At 35.4% G+C, this 23,246-nt stretch overlaps 2 protein-coding genes across 3 annotated transcripts in view; both read left to right on the top strand.

The window, feature by feature from the left end:
• The window catches only part of LOC108364681 (uncharacterized), a 98,483-nt gene that overhangs the window by 5,836 nt on the left and 69,401 nt on the right, over positions 1-23,246 (top strand). Inside the window, exons 3-6 of the mRNA XM_017618463.1 lie at positions 12,165-12,394; positions 12,464-12,704; positions 12,776-13,416; positions 14,101-14,225. Of these exons, the coding sequence (XP_017473952.1) occupies positions 12,165-12,394; positions 12,464-12,704; positions 12,776-13,416; positions 14,101-14,225 (1,237 nt within the window). The remainder of the gene's footprint in view (positions 1-12,164; positions 12,395-12,463; positions 12,705-12,775; positions 13,417-14,100; positions 14,226-23,246) is intronic.
• On the top strand, positions 11,976-13,619 carry PCID2 (PCI domain-containing protein 2). 2 transcript variants are annotated; one of them, XM_017618461.1, is made up of 4 exons: positions 11,976-12,090; positions 12,157-12,394; positions 12,464-12,704; positions 12,776-13,619. In XM_017618461.1, exons 1-4 carry the CDS (start codon positions 12,016-12,018, stop codon positions 13,503-13,505), a joined length of 1,284 nt encoding a protein of 427 aa, XP_017473950.1. In that variant the 5' UTR covers positions 11,976-12,015; the 3' UTR covers positions 13,506-13,619. The 2 variants fall into 2 exon arrangements, with proteins under 2 accessions (XP_017473950.1, XP_017473951.1); XM_017618462.1 differs by having other exon boundaries at positions 11,995-12,090; positions 12,165-12,394; positions 12,776-13,505.

The raw sequence follows: 23,246 nt of genomic DNA, 5'->3' as shown, positions 1-23,246 counted from the left end.
AATATACCGTCTTCTTGCATGGTATACCTAAGCATAACGCCGATTCAGTTCCATCGGTCGAAGGGCTCTTGAAAAGTTTTTTGAGATAGGGCGTTTACGAACTGGCTGTCGAGATAGGTCGATCTTCCACTCAGTAATCGATTTGTCTTTATTTCCCTACTGTCCATATCTAAAGTCCTAGCATAGCATAGTAAACATACGACATTGTACATAAGTTTATCGATTATGGATTTATCACCCACTTTTGCCTTCACCTCGGTATTTGCCCCCCAGATGCAAACAAACCACGTATGCTCGTCCTCTGGCAATCACCATTATTACAGGGCTGATGTACGAGGCCACCTCGTAGGAATTACGTGCATGCATACATACATACATATGTACGTACGTACATATGTAGGTATGATACAAGTATTTGGGTCACCTCTTATAGACGTAGTATCAATGGTTAAAACGATGCACAAATGCATACATATGTACATATGTACATATTTGTGAAACGCTACTAAAGTTACAAACCTGGGTCAATCCACAATATGGCTGACTGCATAACTGTAATGTTTCAGGTGTTGCTTGTTGTCTGTTATGTTGTTTATTTGGCTCGTAGGTGGCTGGTTGGCTGGTTGGTTGGTTAGAGATACATAGTTGGATGGCTGTCAATTTCATTCGCTGTTAAAGTTCATTGTTGCGCCTCTTATCTCTTGACACGGCTGGTGCGCTGACTCCTGAACAAATGTTTGGCCTTTCAAATTCAATCCATTCGAGGTTTCAAACGATTTGATTAAAATAGTAACCAATCAATTTGTTACGCAAATGTCAGTTGCGGTATAGATATATGTACATAGGTATAAGTGCATCATGTACTTACATTCACGAATACATACATACATATTTCTAACTCAACCACTGATCCATTGATTCAATATATTGTACAAATTGGATAGCGGTTTTGCACTTTCTTGATTCGTGAATTAGCCACGGGAATTGTTAGTTTTTTTTTTTTAATTTTTTTTTTCTAGTACTTCCCTGAAATTTAAAACAAGCTAAATAGACTGTGAAATATCGGGTGGCGCTTTGGTGATAGTATATCTAACTCTTTGGATGAATTGATACATTTTATTTTTTATCTCCAGATAATAGTAAGAATAGTATAGCGCTACTATTTGAGAGCATACACCTGGAACGTCCGGACCTTAATGGAAATGAGCTTCTGCTTAGCTAGTTAATGCCCTCGCGAAAGGTAAGGCTGACATCACCGTCGTCCAAGAAATGCGCTGGTCGGACAAGGCAAAACACACGTGGGGCCTTGCGATGTCTACTGCAGCTGCCATGTAGAGGAGCGCAAGTTTGGTGACGAATTTGTAGTGGGAAAGAGACAATTTCGCCGAGTATTGTTATCTATGGCAGTTAATGAGTTTCTCGCCACAATTCGCATCAAAACGGAAGAGAAGGACGAGGTGACCGAGGACCTGTTCTATGAGCGCAGCCTTCGTCACGATATAAAAGTCGTGGTAGGCGATTTCAATGGCAATCGAGCAAGGATGGGATCTTTGGTGCTATCGTCGGAAAATACACCGATCTAGGGAGCTGAAGAGGGGAAGGTGTCTCCGAGGCGCTCCATATCAGACGAGTTTTCAGACAAAGCGAATCGCTGTCGTGCGACTTCTTTAATCTAAAGCTGGAGGTAAGAAGCGCGGAACTAATCTGCTGAGGAACAATGTTTTTATAATAACATGGAATTGCGAGCCTATGCCGTTGACATCGACATCATCGGTATCAATAAACACAATGTCTGTTCTGCCTTCTCGAAATTTGATAGACATGCAAAGCACGTGGGTCTGGAGATTAACGTTGGGTATGCTCCTTTTTTTTATGGGACATACATGTTTTTATTGTGGATTCGGAATTTTTGAATAAAAATACGTTTCAATCTTTCAACCCATAAATGACCTTCGAATTTCAATTCTTCCAAGACTTCAAAAACTGAGGAACATTTTTTTTATTGAAAAACGAAGAGGGTAGAAAGTTGGAAATTTTTGGTCGCATTTGATTTGGATTCGGCGGACAAAAATACGAAAGTGTATGCGGCCACTGTGGACTTTTGGTTACACCACTTCCATTTTGCGTTTCCCAATAGGTACCGGTATATTCTTCTTCTTGTTTTTCGCTGTAACTGGCTAAACGATTTTGACCGTGTCCAATAACGCAAGTCAGTCACTGTGACACTGACATCTTTAAAAACTGTGAATGATTTCTTTCCATTGGCGAATACAAACAAAGGTTCCAGTTCATACAATTTTGTAAGAGGACTTTTGAAAAATGTCGTAAAATGCCAGTTAGGGCGTTTTTGCATTTCACCACCGTTATACTCGTAGTATGTGAATATGTATGTATATTGCATGATAGCAAACTAAATAAAATATTTCACTACTCTTTCAATATGTTTCTTTTTTTTGTTTTTGTTAGCAATTCAGAAACATTTTCTTCAGAGAAACTAAATGTTAAGTTATCCATCGCATGTTACACTTCAAAAATTTGAAATATAAATCAATATTCGAAATACGTACCAGATGTTGTCTGCTAAAAGAATAGACATGTACGAGCAAATAAGTGCAGCCACTTGAACCTGTACATATTTACACCGCCTGCCTACAAGCTGCCTTCTACATATATCGCCAGAGCTTCGACGTTAACGTAAATAGAATGACAGCTAAGGGCACTTAAGCGGATGCATAACGAAGCTAATGTACAATTAAAAGAATAATTTGTACCCTGCAGTTGCTGTTGTTGCTATAACTTACCACTACTTTTTTATGCTAAATACTTAGCAACGAGTGGCAGTGGGGAAGATACATACACTGGCGGCAGAAATACATAACAGACTCGTCGTATTTTTAAGAATTTTGGCAGAGTTTATTTTATGTTTAATATTTTTTTTATTAAAGCCAAGGTAGTTATACAACAAACATCATATAAATTCACTTTTCAAACTTTGACAAAAATTATAAAAATTCGACAAATGTTCACCAAATTTTCAAACGTTTTATTAAATTTTTAGAAAAATATTTTATTCAATTTTAATATAGTAAAGTGCAAGTTTCAATTGGCTACAAAATACCGTTGATATTAAAGATTTTTTTTTTTGGCACGGGTTCACGCATTTTTCCACATACAAAGTGTGCTCGAAAAGTTTTTTATATGGCTTTCTAGCCACTTGAAACTTGCACTTTACTAGAATTAGATGAGCTACAAAGCTGCATACCAAACATTTTTCTAAAAATTCTGAAAAAAAAGTTTGAAAATTTTGTGAAAATTTATCGAATTTTCATTATTTTTGTTCAAAGTTTGAAAAGCGGATTTATATGATGTTTATTGTATAACTACCTTGACTTTTATAAAAAAATATTAAATATAAAATAAACTAAAGGAATATAGCCAAAATTCTTAAAAGAACGACGAGTCTATTATTTCTGCCGCCAGTGTATGTATGTACATATTAATGTACATATTTTTTTGACTATGAGACTATGACTACATGGATTCTAAGCAAATTTGCCAAAGAAACTATGGGTGTAAAATCAATTTGGGTTTTGCCATATTGCAAAAACAGGTTGCGAAGAAAATGGGAAAATTTTCACTGTTTCGCCCTCTGGTGGAAGTTTTAAGATAAGTGAAAAAATGGATTCCTCATACCAAAAACCTCCTTATAGTAGGGTTTTATACAAAATGTAAGCACTCATTTACGACACGGCAGCAAAATGCTAAGAAACCTCTATTCACAATTTGGCAAACTTCAAATTAATTTTAGACCCATAGTCTCTTGGGCAAATTTGCTACGAATTACACGAAGTGTCCTTCTGTGCTATATGCGCATAGTCGTAGAAATCTGCCATACAAATTGAACCGCCCTAACGTACATATGCATACCTATATACATACACACCCATATTTTAAAATTATCTAAAAATAGACTAAGTATTACACACATGTACTTGTGCAAATGCAGATCCAATACCCCTGAGATGTCCCTGACCGGTTGGATGCCTGAATAGCTCAGTGTTGTAATTGCCAAAGCGCGGCGCTGCATTCATCCAGAGCGGGAAAATCAACACAAAGCAGACCCTATCAGAGCCGTCATTGCCGTAGCCGAGTACAGGTTCATACATATGTACATATTTATGTATATGAAAATGTATCTATTCATAAAGGCTCGCGCATAATAGATAATAGAATGCGTTTAAACAGCGTCAGATTTTTCCAACTTCAACAAGTATAATAGACACCGGTGTAATGACAGTTTAGCGGGAATCTGTCCGTTGGCTATGTAACGCTTGACATGTCTTTTATTCGCATAGTCCTTAATGATATACTTATGTATGTACATACATATGTATCTAGATAATAGATACCAGAAAGAAAAGTTGCCAGTTGAATAGCCACGCTGCGCTGCCTATTCCGGTCGGTGGATTTTGATAAGGACATAGTAATAGCATATATAAGTACATATGTCCTTATCGAAGTAAAGTGTAGGCGTAGAAAGTGTCTGCGTTTATGTACCTTAACGCTCTCCTCCCCACCCATACACCCAAAATTGTACAATTATACAAAAGCATTCCCTGCAAAAAATGGGACTAATCCGGGATGACTCCGGGAGCAATCGCAAAGGAGCATGCGACTAATACCACTTTTGATCTCTTTATATGGAATGAACTGCTCGCTTTTGTTCGAGCATGTCCTATGAAGAGACTAATTGTTCACCTTTATACCCGAACGGGTATAAAAAGCGACTAGTCACTTTTAAAAAATAAAAATAAAAATTTGCGCCAGCTGAGATTCGAACCGGGGTGCTCAGTCTTGTTAGGCGAATACTCTCTCTGCGTGCGAACGCCGCACATGAAATTTCACTGACTAAGTACGTACATATCATTAAATCGTTAATAGTAGCCGTTGGAGATGAGTTGGGGACTAAATGATCTCCAATTATACCCATAAGGGATGAGTCGAGACTAATTGATCTCCATTAGTACCCGTATGAGACTAGTTGCGACTAATTAATGCCCAATTGTACCCGATTGAGAGTAATCTCGGAATACTCTCTTTAGAGATTAGTCGCACAATTTTTGCAGGGATTATATTATAGTATGTATGTATGTACAACTAGGCAGGAACAGGCGCATATGTACATACGAATATGTATGTAAATATGTATGCAAATGGAAATATTAGATGTTTATTGTCCGTATGAGCATACTTAGTTATGACACACTTTCAAGGTCCATTCTAATGTCTAATGTTTACATTGTGAAGTCATTCTGCTAGTAGTTATTGTATAAAATGTGTTGAATGGAAAATCATAACCACCAGCAACAGCGAACGAGTAACCTTCGATGGTTGCATAGTTACTTATTTGTATCAATTGTAGATGCATGTATATAAACATAGGCATGTACATTAGGCTGCGTCGATTTTGTATGGAGGAAAATAAAAGTAATTTGATCGTACTGTAATAGTAATAGCGATAACTTTCTGGTATGAATTTTCATTACCTCATTACTTCAGTAACCAAGTGAAAATGAAAAAAATTATAAGACATTTATTTCAAAGATTTTAGGTTTTCTGTTTGTTATATAATATTTAACGGATTTGGTTACGCCAATTTGATCATTTTTCAAAAATTAAATGTGGATGTTCAAGATTAGAAATCATTTGATTAGTAAAAAGCGTACAGATTATAACAAAATTATTAAAAAAGAGTAAACATGTCGAACAAAAATTCCTGTGAACTTCATTTAAATGCAACAATTACAATTTCGTTGAAAAACAGATCAATTTCAGAGCAACCATAAATTAAATGACAGCCAAAGATTATATTTGACTTTGTCGTTTGCATTTACTGATTCATTATCTAATAAAATGCACCAAACCTTTTTAATGAACCCTGAATTTTTAAAAGAATCCGTCTTATTCGACTGGTGTGCTTTGTGTCACTTGTGCGCGTGCTTTTGCAATTCAAATAAACGATTAATATTTTACAGGCTTGTTGTTGACCTGATGATAGAATATATTTTCACTATTACCAAGAGATTAGAGAAAAATTAATTTTTTTCGACCCGCCCTAATGTACATCCTATAGTACACGATATGAATGCCACCCACAATCGATAAATGTATTTAGCAAAACAATCTTTTTAATACGATCTAGGATACTGCTTGCAACTCCATTTCCGCAGGCCTTAAGCATTATTACTCTTCTTCTTTTTCTTTAACCTTTAACGTTATAAACAAACACTTTTTTGCTTCAAATTATTGCTGGTACAAATTTTGCTCCAAAAAATTTTCTCCCATTGACATAGCGCCAATGCAGGACCACTAAAAGTAAATCCGGCTAAATAACTTTTGTTCTCAGTCAAGTAACCTGCGCACTCGAACAAAGGGAGATATTTATAAACCCAAAGTACCGGTCTAAAATCGAGATTCCACATGCAGATGTATTATAACTTTCAATGCTGGGATTATTATAAATGCTTATAGTTAATGCTTCCCAAATAAACGAAGTCTTCCATTTTTCGAAATTATAACTTTCAAACAGTGATTTGAGTGAAGAGACGGAAATGCGCTGATTTTTGAATTGCTGACAGATCCTTGTTCACCTTCAGACCCATTCGCGTTGCTTCCATATCCAACTTGAAAATTACAGAACAGATGGGGAGGCCAATGATATAATCATCTGCAGAAGCCCGCATACCGAGATATACCCCACGACTCGAGAAATCTCTTCTCATACCAACTAAACCCCACTCAACTTACGCCAGCGGTATATATGTATGCGAGAAATTAGACTAACTTATTATTTGCATAGTGACAGTATGAATAACAACAAAAACATAATTTTGACGTAATGTTCAGCTGTCACCCAATGCCACTTTATTTATTTGTTTTTAAAAATGAGAGCGGAGCGGAAAAGTACATATTTTATTAAGCCCTAAAAAATACTCGCGCCTCTTTGTGCTTTGTGCTATCGTATCTATACTTTTTTTTTAGCAGTATAGACTGCATCCATTTCAAATCACGCAGATAGTCCGATGGTATATCGAGCATTAACTTGGGAATAAAATAATTTTTTTCTGCTTGACAAATAAATGAACCTTTGGGTTGCTTCAAAGGTTAATTTTCCCCATTTTTCGTACTTTTTTAAATTTGATTAATAACAGTGAAAAATATTGATAAATGATAAAAAAAATACGATTTTATGAAAAAAGAAACTTTTTTCTCAAAAAGACCANACTTTATTTATTTGTTTTTAAAAATGAGAGCGGAGCGGAAAAGTACATATTTTATTAAGCCCTAAAAAATACTCGTGCCTCTTTCTGCTATCGTATCTATACTTTTTTTTAGCAGTATAGACTGCATCCATTTCAAATCACGCAGATAGTCCGATGGTATATCGAGCATTAACTTGGGAATAAAATAAGTTTTTTCTGCTTGACAAATAAATGGACCTTTGGTTGCTCCAAAGGTTAATTTTCCCCATTTTTCGTACTTTTTTAAATTTGATTAATAACAGTGAAAAATATTGATAAATGATAAAAAAAAATACGATTTTATGAAAAAAGAAACTTTTTTCTCAAAAAGACCACCTATCATTTACTTAAAATTTACTTACCATAAAAATTTCGTTTGGTATTTTTTCGTTTCTTAGGAGAAAACAAATTATTTTAATTTTTTCTTTAGAACCTCTTAATATTAAAATTTTTAAGACTTCTAGTTGTTGCTTGAATGTGTTTTTTAAAGTTTTGACACGTCTTTAAATATATCTTTAAAATGAAAAATTTTAATAAATAACAATAATAAGTACTTAACTTCTTTTGAAGGAACAAACAAAAATGTAACTCAAAAGAAGGCGCGTTGTTTCTTCAAATCTTCATGTTTTATACTTATTAGATGGGCGCAGGATACCGAAACCCACGGTGCTGATTTAAAATTGACCAGGATGGACGGTATCGGGAGGGTCTGTAAAAATTTTGCGACAGGGACGGAACCAAAATTCTTTCCCGACACTCCCCATAAAACCGCAAATTAAATTTAGAAAATCTTCCTTAAAAACGATTTATGAAATATGCACTTTTTTATGTTTTATTGAGACGACAACGAACAACAAAGAAAACAAAATAGTCGTTATTTTTTATATTATTATTTTTATTTATTTTTTTTCTTAGTGATAGATTTCGTGGCCCACGGGACCCGCGGTACAATTCTGAAAAACGTCGGGATGAGCGGGTTCGGAACATAAAAATTGAATTTCGGAATAGGCGGGACCGGGATTAAATATTTAGCCCCGTGCCCATCTCTAATACTTGACCTAATTGATCGTAAAATCGTGAGTCCAGATTCTGTATCGAATAAATAGTTAAGCGATTCATTAATTTTTCATATACATAACTGAAAATAATTTGAGTTCCAATTTGTAATATATACATATGTATGTATGTATGTACTGTATATTATGTATATTACTGTACTGTACTGTATATTCATGTAGGAGCACTAAAAATACATACACATACTTAATTACATCTTTTTTCAAGTGAAGTGCTGTATATTGTTTAGAATAAGATTTGTTGATTCGAGTACGTACATATGCTCGCTTAAGCTTTTAGGATTATTTTGAAACGACCTCTTAAACAATCTGTATCGATACGATGATGCATAGCTTCTGTTTATACTTACTTTATACGGTTGTATTTTTATTTTTGTTTATCTAAAGTCGAAAGCATTTTTTAATTAATCTAAAACCGTAACGCTTTAACAAACGATAAGTGGTTTTCAAGTGTGGAAGGAACTAGGGTTTTTATGGCACGTCGAGTATGGCGCTGATTACATATTTATGAGAGACTTGGAAGTAAAAATCCATACCTATATATGTAGTTTGTCCGTATATACATAGATGTATACTTACTACGTATATAGGTATTATGTATGTCCGTATGCACGTGTAACCTTTATCTTCATATATACATACATATGCATGTACAATAGACTACATACAGTTCAGAAAAACTACCAAATTAATTTCTTTCAAAACCAAACTTTTCGGCAAGAAAACTCATCAAAAAGCAAGTATTTCAGAAAAATCAATGTCAGAAACAATTGTATTTCAGAAAGGCCAAATGTATTTAGAACTCATGTTTCAAACCAAATGTATTTCAAAGGCAAATGATTCAACCTCAAATGTATTTCAGAAAAAAACAAATGTATTTCAGAAAAGGGCAATGTATTTCAGAAAAGCACAAATGTATTTCAGAAAAGCATAGCTGTATTCTAAAAATATTTTTCTGAAATACATTTGCGTTTTTCTGAAATATATTTGAGGTTTTCTGAAATACATTTGGCCTTTTCAGAAATACAATTGCGTTTTTTGAAATCCATTTGTGTTTTTCTGAAATACATTTGCGATTTTCTGAAATACATTTGAGGTTTTCTGAAATACATTTGCGTTTTTCTGAAATACATTTGAGCTTTTCTGAAATACATTTGGGTTTTTCTGAAATACATTTGAGATTTTCTGAAATACATTTGAGGTTTTCTGAAATACATTTGGCCTTTTCTGAAATACATTTGTGTTTTTCTGAAATACTGTTGGAAAAGGTGTAGTTCAAAAAATCGACCAAATATTTAATTTCTTTCAAAATTCTTCAAATTTTCGGGACAGTAGAAAAAATGCCTGTCAAAAGCGTAGCCCTCAGTTTTAAGACTGAGAGATCGCTCATTGCGAATTTTTATTTTCAAAGAAAAGTAAAAATTATAAAATGTCCAAGAAAAATTTTATGATATTTAATGAATATTTTATAAACTGTATCTAATGACTTAACTAAACTTTAAAATAGATAAGCTAACGGCCCTAAGTGACAAGTTTTAACATTTTGCTGAGAATTTTAAAAACCATTCAATTTTGTATATATTTTTTGAGTAAGTTTTGGAGGACGGAATTTGTGGAAAAATCATGAGATTATTTTTACAGCCTACAATATCCTTCGAAAATATGTATATATCGCTCATTCCGATATGCTAACTTAAAGAAAGATTTTTCCCCTGTGTTATGGGAAATATAAATTCACGATTAGCAACCTCTAAAAGGCGTTTTTGTTTTTTTGAACCAGTCTAATGTACATGTCCAAGGGATGAATAAATTATATTTGTTGATTAGTGGGCGAAATTGTATTTAGTAAATACTGACTACTTCAGTACAAATTTTCAACAAAATTAAAATTTTATAACCTAAATCTTTAGAACATTTTTGGGTATACAGTTTTATAGCCCATACAATTCTAATCTAATTAAGTGATAATTTCAACCGGCTAAAAATCGCGTTGATTTTTGAGAAATTTTTTAAGACTACTTTTTCGGTTTTTTTTTTATATAAAAAGTGACATTTCCAAAACCTGGCGTTGTTGTTGTTGCAAAATCCGTCACCAAAATTAAATTTTATTTTTTTTGTTTATTTCACATAATTATTTCAAGTTAATAAAATTTTTTGGAGTTTAATGTTAATTAAAAAGGTCACAACATCTATAAATACATAAAAAAATTTAATATTGAAAAGAACAAAAAAGATGTAAAATAAATGGCTTACTAAATCCGCGATCCTGCAGAGGACACAGGGTGAACTAATTAAAGTAAATTTTTTCTCTTCATATTGGATAGCCCGGTTCTCTCTCATCTTTACAAAAAAGGTCCATTCAAGAACTTTTCCAGTAAGTACTTGCAGCGAGAGCGGAAAAGGAAAATAGGGAGTAAAATTAAGAGGAAGAGAAAATTATCAGAAAAAGTTATTGAACGCAAAACTAGTAATTATGTTTCATCAAATAATCCTCCTAAACACTTTGTTTACTTTTGAATTTGAAATATAACCTTATTTTTTGAATCCTTCCAAATCCTGCTAGTAAAATTTTTACTTGTAAGAATTTGCAGCTCTCTCGGGTTGTTATAGTCTCGAATTCGCTCTCTCTCTTGCACATTTTTTGGGTTATTGAATGCATTTCCAGTAAAAACTTGTAAGTACTAGTAACAATTCGTAACATTTTTTTGATATTGAATGGACCTAAAGCTATTTCTACTTCAACTTAAAAATCTATTTTAAACTTAAAACTTTATTTTAACAGGAATGAGTTTTATTACTATGGGCCAATGATTCATAGTGTTTTAAGACTTATTGTCAATTAGTTTTAGGAGATAGGAGTTAATACTGATTTCTGAGATACGAACTTTTGCCAAAGTACCGTCGATATATGTATCTATACCTTGCCATTGTGAATGCAAAGCCTATAAAAACCCCACTTTCACCCAAATAGTATAATGCACATATCTAAGCTAATTTATTTATGTAATACTCGAATAAGCGTGCATAAATGCATTNATTTTGGGTATTTCTACTTCAACTTAAAAATCTATTTTAAACTTAAAACTTTATTTTAACAGGAATGAGTTTTATTACTTACGACTATGACTATGGGCCAATGATTCATAGTGTTTTAAGACTTATTGTCAATTAGTTTTAGGAGATAGGAGTTAATACTGATTTCTGAGATACGAGCTTTTGCCAAAGTACCGTCGATATATGTATCTATACCTTGCCATTGTGAATGCAAAGCCTATAAAAATCCCACTTTCACCCAAATAGTATAATGCACATATCTAAGCTAATTTATTTATGTAATACTCGAATAAGCGTGCATAAATGCATTTATGTACATACATATGTACATATTGGAACATGTAACTGGAAAAACCATGGTAGTTACAAAAACAATTCTGCATGTCTGATTTTGAATTTAACATTCGACGAAACTGCAGTCGGCAAGGCAGGGTCCACTTTAATGAATCGGTTAGTGACCAAAAGCAGTACCGGAAGATGAACTTCATTATCGACTGTGCCACTGCTTTAACACTGCTTATCGATTTTTATGTGCCATCTCCCCGTTTGTGTGTATATTTCATCTGCAAAATGTCAAATTTATAATGAAATTTGCAGCCAAAGTTTGCCCAGCCGTTTTTTTATGGAATTTAATAACAAATCCACAATTATCCAATAAGGTGAGTACTAATTTATATATTTCCTTTTGAGTATTCATTCTATAACCCGAAAAATTGTTTGTCTACTCAACCAGCATCAGCATGTTCGGCACTTTGCAAAATTACTTGAGCGGCGTGCAGCGCGCCTGGTCTGTGGCGGATGGTGAGACGATGGCATCTTTTATTTCACTCAAAGACAAGCATATAATGAATCGTAATTTATATGTGGAGTGTCCAGAGAATGCCGTGGAACGTATGCTGGATCCGCCCATTGATGAGATTGTTTGTGCGCATCTAAAAGTACTCTATTTCTTGGGCTTGGAAAGTGAGTTAAAGCAATGCTCTGTGTATACACTTTCTATTTGTTTCTATAAAAACAGTTTAATTCTCTTAGCTCGCGATTTTATGCAAGCTTATCGCCAACAATCACAATGCATACAATCTGTTGTGAAAATGTTGCAACAGTTGAAGGAGGAGAACTGGTGTCTTCCCATAATGTACACAACCTGCTTGGATTTGCGCATATTAGCGCAAAAATGCGAAGAACTTGGCAGCAGCACCAAGCCAGGGGAAATTCTTGAGAAGGCCGCAGACTGCCTAATGAGCTGTTTCCGTGTATGCGCCGCAGATAATAGGTACGTCTCATTGCCTTTAGAATTCGCCATTCAGAGGCAAATTAATTTTAGCCCATCTATTCGCTTGTTAGATCTTCGGATGACGACACTAAACGCCTTGGCATGCTCAACCTTGTTAATCAGCTATTCAAAGTCTACTTCCGCATCAACAAATTGCATTTGTGTAAGCCATTGATACGCGCCATCGATAGCAGCACCTTCAAAGACTCCTTCCCATTGCCAGAACAGATAACATATAAATATTTTGTAGGCCGTAAGGCCATGTTCGATTCAGACTATAAAAGCGCCGATGAATTTCTATCATTTGCGCTGCGCAACTGTCCACGCAATTTCCCACGCAACAAGCGGCTCATACTAATCTACTTGGTGCCGGTGAAGATGCTACTTGGCTACTTGCCCAAGAAGGACAACCTCGAACGTTTTGACCTACTACAGTTTCATGAACTTGCTGTCGCTTTAAAAGAGGGCAATGTTCGCAAATTCGATGAAGTTATACAACGTCATGAGATATTCTTCATCAAATGCGGCATTTATTTGTTGGTTGAAAAATTGAAATTCATTGTCTATCGCAATCTCTTCAAGCGTGTGTACATAATCAAACAGACGCATCAATTAGATTTGCGGGCATTTCAAGCGGCATTGCAATTTGTCGGCGAAACAGATGTGAGCATCGATGAAACGCATTGCATAGTGGCTAATTTGATTTTTGAGGGTAAAATCAAGGGCTACATCTCATACAGTCACAACAAGTTGGTGGTGTCCAAGCAGAATCCTTTTCCACCACTTAATACGGTTTCCTAGGAGCGGCTGATGCGTGGTGCAGAGGCTCACGGACCAGGATCTTTAAGTTATTTATAAAGCATTTACATAGTACATACATACATACTCTACATGGTACGCTAATAAATTGTATTTTATTTTATTTTTAGAAACTGTAAGATATGCATGTTAGATATTGTGAACTCATAATTATGACTTGCGCAAGTGTAAGAAAGAAACAATTCAAATAAATAAGAAGACTTCTTAATTAACTTTAATTTTAAAAAGTTTTAAAATAAGCAAATTAAACTAAGATTTGTTCTTCTTTTAATAACTGATAATAGTGTCCCAAATAAGAGTTTGCGAGATTGAATATGGGATCTGCCGATTTTAAGTTTGGTCAACATCTTTTTATTTTCGAAACTGTATTATGATCCAAAGTTCCGAAGGAGGCGAATGTTGTTTTTCGATGGTCGGAGGCTGTGAACCATATTTATTTTAAGGTTCCTCAACAAGATTTTAAGTATGTCTTTACATTACGTTCGTATAAATATGTGTTTGTTATTAATATGCACATTATTGGACAATTTCAATGGTAATAAAGGTTACACCATTTTTTCATGTTCTTATTTTGCAGATATTCAAGAATTCTATGAATTAACACTGCTGGATGACTCAAAGACAATACAGCAGAAGACAGCCGAAACGTTGCAAATCGCCAGCAAATGGGAACAGGATGGCCATGCAATAAAAATCGCTGATGTAAGTATATACAAAAAATGCTTGACGGCCAAACTGTTTGCGTTGTTTTTATTCATTTTTATTTTGGCAAAAATTAAATCAGTATGTAATACTGTAGGATGGCAATAAGCCAGTGAACTTGTCGACTTTCTAGAGCTGGGATTGCAATCCTGCATGAACATTTTTTTTTGCCTTTGTGTAAGATATTTCTTAAAAAGCTAGCGTTTTTTTGGTGCATATCTACATACGTATATATATGTTCATATGTGCTATATATATTTCTATATACACACCGTGAGCCAAATTTAATTTTTTATGATAGTATAGCTGATTACTTAACAAACACCATATAAATCCAAATTTCAGACTTTGTGCAAAAGTATGAAAATTCCTCCAAATATCTAACTTTTTAATTAGCATCTCTTGAAAATATGTTGGTGCTCGAGCCTCCCCCCCCTAACTTTCAAATTTTCCTTATATATATATAAAATAGTACCCTGAAATGCCAGCTTAATAGGGTCGAGCCCCCCTAAATTTCATTCTGGCTACGCCGATGACAACAGACATCCAATTTATTCGCCACTCGACTCTGACACCTGCTCTCTGAGAGCACTCTTCAACAATCCGACATACGCCTGCAGTGGAACCACATATCCAGCTCATTAAGTAGCGCCGCCGAAGAAGGTACGATTAGGAGTGTCAAGAAGCTGCCGAGAAAAAAGATACCGCCAACAGGGCCACGCTGCGATCGGGCTCAACTCGAGCCATGTGGGACCGTTATAAAGAGCTGAAGAGGGAAGCGAGACGTATTGGCTGCAATAAGAAGCGAGGGGCCGAAATACGTGAGTGCGAAGAGCTTGAAATGCTGGCGGACAGGAAAAACGCCCGACAATTTTATCAGAGAGTTAGGCGACTTACTGGAGGTTTCAAGACCAGGGCAAACTCCTGTTAGAACAACCATGGCGACCTAGATACCGATGTCCAGAACGTACTTAAATTATGGAGGGAACACTTTTCCACCCTAGTGAATGACAGCAGAACTGAGAGAAGAGAAGACGAACGCGAGCCCCCAGTCGATGTCCCACCGCCTGACTATGACGAGCTACGAATAGCGATTACGCGGCTGAAAAACAACAAAACTGCTGGAGCTGACGGCCTGCCAGCCGAGCTATTCAAGTACGACGGCGAGGAGCTAATAATGCGCATGCATCAACTCTTATGTAGCGAAATAAAATCCAGCGGCTTCGCTGGCTAGGCTATGTCCTGGACAGAAACTCTCCGGCTCTGAAAGTGTTCAACGCGGGTCGCGATGCTGGTAACAGAGGAAGAGGAAGGCCTCATCTGCGTTGGAAAGACCAGGTGGAGACGGACTTGGCTTTACTTGGCATTTCTTAATGGCGTCAATTGGAATAGAAGAGAAATGACTGGCGTGCTGTTTTGACTCGGCTAAAATCGCTTTGGCGGTTACAGTGCCAATAAAGAAGAAGAAGAAGCTTTAGTAGTAATAATAGGGAGGTGGGCCCGGTTCTTGCCTGATTTCAAAAATTTCCACGGGTTTCTTAGTGAGACTCTAAGCAATGTTCGTAAAGAGACTACTAAGATACAGTATTTCATCATAAGTAGTCGCTGCCACGCCCATTTCGCAAAAATTGAATAACTGTCTAATTTTATGTCAAAAATCTACTTCACATTCCAACTTTCAACAATTTGGAGCCAGCATTTAAGGAAATATCGTAGTTTTTGCATTTTTCCAAAACACCGTTATTTTCAGAGGAAATTCTCCAATTTTGCTGATAATCAATACCAACCTACCTGGGATGAAGGGAAATTAACTACATATTTTTCTAAGTGTCGCTAATTGTACATAGATAGATGGTATGCACATACATACATACATATACATACATATATGCTTATAAATATACATATGTATGTATGTTTGTGTTACTCTAATCGCATACATAAATAAGTACATATTAGTTAGTCGCCACAATGACGTTTACTTGTAAATGGCGTTGACCTAGTTAAGTTCAAACGTTGCTCGCAATTCGTTAGTCCTTGGCGTGTCCTAATTAATTTATAGCGCACCGAAACGATAACAACAATAAAAACGTGGTAAAAATACCAGCTCTAGAAGAAGGCTCTAAATTTGTGTGCTCCTAAGTATGTACATATGTACATATATATATACATATGTACATGTGTTTGTCTGCGCCCACTATCGCGAATGCAATTAATTTTTGGAAAATTTTGCAGCTTGTCGCTTTTGAAGCACTTTTTAAGTGTTTCCGCTTAGCGCATGTTTGCATATGTATCTACATACATAAATTTATATGTGTATGAGCCAAGCGAATTTTCTCGCACAACTTTATATTTTCTGGCCAAGTACAATAATAAACATCTGGGATATGCTTGCTATTTTTCATTGAGAAGCAGCTACATACATACATACATACATGTCCATTAGATTGTGCAAAAGAAAAAAGTTAGCCGGACACCCCTAGTCCTAGTCTAAAGTATTTTTGCAAGGCAATTTCGAAACATTTTTGTTTGTCTGTGGGGTCCGCCTTTTTACATTTTTCGTAATATCTTTGGCATTCATACAGTCATATCTTAAAGTGCGTCCATCTTTTTTTTGTTTGCTTGCAAGCTGATCCAGTCTAATGCATGTACATAAATACAAGTTTCCTTATTTTTTTGATTTCCATTTGAAATGGAGGGAATTGTAGCTGCTGGTAGTTCTGTGAAGGCTACTAAAACTTCGAATAAGATAAACAAGATACCCAAATCGGTGAAATTTCATGGCTATCCATTTAATTCCTAGGCTACTCAATACAAGCATTCGGCTGAAAAGAATGCTAGAATAGTGTGGAAGATTTTAAAGGGAGTTTAAATAATATTCGAGAGTGGAGCAAAGACGGTGAAATATGCTGGTTCAGGGCTCAAAGCTATAATCATATCAACAGCCAATGGTTCGGTAAAAACATTATCCTCTGTTGCAAATAGGGTTACACCTCTAGGAGTATCTTTTCTGCGCTGCTATGTGCGGTGGCGCTGAACAACGTAGGACTACTAGAAATCAACATATGGAAATGAGATTCAATGCCAGGCCTCTATCCTTCCATGAATAGCGAAATTTTAGTGGGCGTTCTGCTTAGGTTACACTCGTTGTCCCCAAAAAATAAAATACCTTAGTGTCAAACCGAGCAAAACGGAACTCAGTTCAGACAATGGAACGACCCTCACATTATCCCCGGCGGCGAAGTTCCTCGGCATTGTTTCTGACACCAAACTGAGCTGAAAGACAAATATCAAGAGATGCCTAGAGATAGCAGTAGGAATTCAGGACTAAGGCCAAAACTTGTGCTGTTAATGTATGGCTAATATAAGACCAATACTAATTTATGGTGCGGTGCGTTAGTACCCAATATGCACGAAGCAAACATTGTTCCAATCTTTGAGAAATTCTTGATTTTCAAGTGGATAAACAACAGTTTTCTAAAAGTTGAATAAAATTTGAATTCAAATTGATATCCAATCGTTTCTCAAGAGGAGAACGCAGATTTGCATACAAATAATTTTCCCTTTTGTTAGAGAGGTTCCCCAATTGACTTGAACAATTGAAAATAAACATTGGATCTTGGAATTTGTTTTGGATCTCCACCTGATCTCCAACCTGAGCAGATTTTATTTCATATTTTTAGCTGTTGTGTGCTCCAATTTGAAATCTGAACATTTCGGTACCGAGTATCGAAAGCATTGGGTACTTTTTAAATCAGTACTGAGTATGGATCAATACTTGAAAATATCGACTCGGCGCACTACCATTTGTGTCACAAGATCAAGAAGCAGAACACTCAGAAGCAGAAAACGTTTAAGCGCCAAACATTCATTTATTGGAATCAAATATGATATACTGTTCATACCCAAATAACCTAGGATATAATTTTAAAACTATTCAAGAGTTTCCCCAAAACCGGTGGAAATCGTTTTGGAAAACCGAGTCAATTATCCTAGGCAATACGCAGGCAATGCTTCTACCAACCAACCATAACCATTACTAATACCGTTGCTATTACCCCAACTACTACCATTACAAGACATCCACATTACCGCATCATCCTAACCAGCATGCAACATATGTATGTAAATATGTATATTCAGGGACAACTTTGGAAAGCTGTGTCTGATCACCCTAATACAATATTTACGAACACTTTTTTATTCGCTTATGGAGGGCTGTATTTTCCCCAAGAAAAGTGAACTGCAACAACTCAAAAACTTGTAACTTCTTGGTAAATTAGTGATGCATAAAGTTTTACAAAGTATTCTTCGACGTATCACCGTCAATACTTGAAGTTTTTGAAGTAAATAAAGAAAAATGTATGTACGAAGAAGTGGATATTTATATGCACTTTTGTTAAGTGTTGGTCGCTGTTACTTGCTTCCAGCTGCATTCTATTCAAGTTGTCGATAACATGAAAGTGAAAAATTCTAGAAATTTAAGAACTGCTACCATAGATTTGCATAAGACAAACCAATAAGTGGGGGTGAAAGTAAAAAGTAAAGTAAAATGAAAAATGTTTTTTAATGACTCTAGACGAAGCCAAACCATAATAACATATAAAAACTGTATATGCCTTGTAGAGAAAAATCTCTAGTTCTGAATTGGTATGCTTCTAGTTCATTTAGAACCACTACTAGTTCGCTATAATTCGAATTTAACATATTGATGTCGTAGGAAATTGAAATTATCCCCTATTGCAGTGCCAGTGGCGCTTGCTATTGTTTGTTAGATTCAAGAAGGTTCCAGGCTGCAATGCCGTCAGACGCGACATGTTAAAACGGTAATACAAAGTTTTGTTTTGTTTTTCCAAACTATGAAAGAGCGTCTGTGAAGTGAAGTGAGTGAAAGCATATTCGAACGAAAAAAACTCTTTAGTGCCTCCTGCATCCCTTTTTCGATAGTTTCAAACCACTACTAAATTCATCACCCAGGCGAATTTATATAAGGCGGTGCTGTTTCATCAGCTGTGAGTAGCGCTTGATTGTCAAAATTTTATATTTCGCTTGCGTGTGAGTGAAAACGTGAGAGTGTTTGTATTTTCTGTCGACCTTTTTCATTCGGATAAGAATAGCTGAAATTTGACAATGGCCCGCTAAAAGCAAAAATAAAATACAAGTAATTGTTGTTGAATCGATACTACCTTATATGTATTCGCCTTGATTCGTCACATTAGATATATGTAGCTGGGCGCGCCACCATTCCGCAGGGCCCGGGTTAATAAAGCCCAGTGCCCGACCAAGATCAAAAATTAAAAACCAAAAAGTTTTTTTCTAATAGCGATCGCCCCTCGGCAGGCAATGGCAAACCTACCAGTGTATCCCGCCATAAAAAACCGCTACTTACTCATAAAAATATAATCACGGTCCCTTCCATTTGTGTGGCACAGGCCACAAATTAGAGGATAAGCTCGGCCAAATGCTAACATAAGATACAGATTTCTAATAAAAAGTTTTTTGTATTCTTTTAGACTTATCACTTTTTTTGTGCTTATTTGGATTGAGCAAATTTGCGTATCATAGAATAAAAACGGTTAGAAAAAAAGGTAGTTCGATATTCTGGAAAACAATGCATTTTTAATGGTTCTTGCTTCTTGCATCGAAATATAACTTTTTAGAAGAAGTGGGCTCGCGAACTTTTCACTCTTAGCTAGCGATATGTAGTCTTAAAAAAGTATGTAGCCTTTTGGACGGTGGGGATCTAGTTACTAACGGCCTAGTTCCTTTTTGGCGATAAAGGACTAGTGCTGAATTATAAATTTGATTCTCTAGTTCGGGTCTTCCCAGTAGGGTGCATACTTATACATATACTGACATATATACACACATTTGTACATATGTATGTACCTGCATATAACAAGTAAAGAAAAATATTTAGTACTTTGCACTTTGAGGACCTTCACGGGAAATGCTAAACCACTTCAGGTGAAGGAAATAAATTTACCTTCGAGCAAAGGAAATCATACATATGCACTTACTCACTTACTCACTAACTTACAATTGCAAAATTATCGATTTTATGAATACAAACATATTTCAAAGTTAATTTCATTTTATAACCACAAAGCGGTTGGGGAAACAAATCAGAAAATGCTATGCGCTCGCTTAACAGCAGCTAAGTGGGTGGTGGTGGCGCGGCCAGCGTTCGTGAATTTTCTTGTTCACTCATTGCAAGGTAATTTGTTAAGTGTCCACAACATGGATTTGGTGCAGTGATAGTGGATGTGTGGCCGGGTTTTCAATTTGCTGGCTGTGACACAAGCATTTCGCAATTTTTTACTCTTTACATAAATAAGTGCTTATGTATTTTCATACTATATGGATACGTACATATGCACCTACATACATATGTCTGTATGTCTGTATATATTCTCAATATGGATATGTTTACTCGCTAAAAACTTTTGAAACGTAATCAAATATATCGCAACCAGATGCTTATGCATTTCCAGACACTTACTTACTTAAATACTTGCCTTCGTGCACATACATACATATGTATGTACCTACATTAGGGCGTGCCAATTTTTTCTTTAACTATACGCTTATAGGATAGAAGGATTTTATGTGTAATTCTATGCAAGTTTGGCCATACAAAAACCCCTTCTGGCACGTTTTTATTCAAAGTTTTTAAACTTCTTTACGACACGACAGCAAAATGCTAAGAAACCTATTTTCTCCATTCGTGAAACTCAAAATTGATATTAGACTTGTGGTTTCTTCGGAAAATTTGCTTAGGGTAATGAGTAGAATCCTTCTGTAACATACACGCATAGTCGAAAAAGTCTGCCATACAAATTGACCCGCCTTAATGTACATATATGTATATGTACTTGTATTCAAAAATAGAAATTGTTCACAACATCGTTGGTGCATACGTGTCTCACCATATTGCATCTAGTACTACTTATCATGCTCGTACATGCATACAATGCAATGCAACATTTTTGCACTTGCTGCAGACATATTTGCCTAAGTGCTTAGTTAAGTGTACTCGGCTGCGGTGAAAAATGCCCAGTCATGGAAAATGCTTACAGATGTCTATATATCCATTGCTACATACTTACTATATATGTACATACATATGTGCAAATACTTACATACTTATGTACATTTGTATGTACTTATACAAAAGCATTCAACTATTTTGTATGCACAATGCAAAGAGTTGTTCGCCACATATGTACATATGTATGTATGTATGTATGTAATCGCATTGGCTATGAAGAAATTGTATTAGTTGCCTGTTAGTGATGGATTACTTTGACAAATAATGTTATTATGTGCGAATCACGGCTGAATAATTAACGTGAGTATGTAGGTGGGTGTGTCCGGTATGGGATTACATTTATGACTAAGTATGCACATACATATGTACATACAGGCATACTGATGCTATACGCTTTCGTGTTTGAATGAAATAGCAAATTGGCCATAATGCTCATTTTATTTTGATTTTGCTTTATGCTTATAACTAAAACCGCCCGCCATTAGGCAGAGTTGGCTATTCGTTTCTTAGAAATGGGTAAAAAATAGATGAGACTCAATGCCACTTGTTTCTTTTTGAAACAGAGCTGGTTAAAAAAAACAAGGTATCTGGCATGAAGCCGTCTCATGCAGACCACTTTTCGTTTAATATATTTATTTAACAAGATATTAACAGGTTATTACTAAATATTACCATTAACACTACCATTAGCATTATCAATACCATTACCACTTCAATTACCATTCACAATACCTTTATCATTACCATAATCGCTACCGTTGCAATTACCATTAACAATACCATTACCATTACAAATACCATTACTATAACCAGTACCATTACAATTACCATTTTCTTTTTTATTGCCTTTACCAATACCATTACCGTTAATGCTACTATTTAATTACCAGTTTCATTACCATTACCAATACTATTTCCATTGCCATTACCATTACCATAGCTGTTACTTTTACCATTATTATTGCTATGTATCCAGGGTCGGATTTAAGCACAGGCTGCATTGGCGCGCCACATAAAAAACTAATGAAACTAAGAAAGGAAAAAATTATAAATCGTGAAAAAATTATATAGTATTTACAATTTTTAGAAACGCAGGAGGCACTGAAGGCGAGTCAATCAAAGACATATTAAGTTGCTATTTTTATCCTAATCGAAGGGGATTCACATTGTAATACAACGTAATTTAAGTACTACATAGCTGATTTAGTTTAGTAAGCAAAGGAAAATGCGTCGCACAATCATAGGGATCAGATTGATATCACCCACTTCGCGAAATAATAAATAAAAGAATATTAAATTAAAAAATTAAATAAAAATAAAGCACATATAAATAAAAATATTTTTAAAAATTAGATGACATTAAAAACCATCAAATAAATTTCGAACCCAAAGTTTTATGCCTGTAATCGACGCATTTGGGAGTGAGCTGAGAAAGAGGATTCTTCATGAACGTTTCGAGTTCCTCAACAAATTAGACACGCTCGGTGATAAAGATATGTTAGAAAAAAGTACAAAATTATTTGAGATATCGAAAAGGACTTGGATGAGAATTTAAGGAACGAGGTAATACAATTTAAAAACTTGTGCCTGCAGTTTTAACCCGACTATGAAAAAAATCAAGGAGTTGTAACCAAAGAAATATGGTTGTACAAACTTTTGTTTAATTACAACGTCAAAGATTGCTTCCCAAATGCAGAAGTTGCAAGGTCATTTTTATACCCGAGCGCACTTGTGCACAAGGGTATTATAACTTTGTCCACATAACGGTTGTTTGTAACAGGCAAAACGAATCGAGATAGATATAGACAAATGTATACATAAATGATCAGAATGAAAAAAGAAATCGATTAAGCGGTGACTGTCTGTCCGTCCGTCCGTCCGTCCGTCCGTCCGTCTGTGCACACGATAACTCGAGTAAAAATTGAGATATCTTAACGAAACTTGGTACGTGGACTTCTTTTGGGCGTAGG

This window comes from Rhagoletis zephyria, unplaced genomic scaffold (genome assembly GCF_001687245.7).
Source record: "Rhagoletis zephyria isolate East Lansing unplaced genomic scaffold, Rhagoletis_zephyria_1.1 Rzeph_scaffold_01632, whole genome shotgun sequence".
Classification (NCBI taxonomy): Eukaryota; Metazoa; Arthropoda; class Insecta; order Diptera; family Tephritidae; genus Rhagoletis; species Rhagoletis zephyria.
This window is presented reverse-complemented; position numbering and strand designations above follow the sequence as displayed.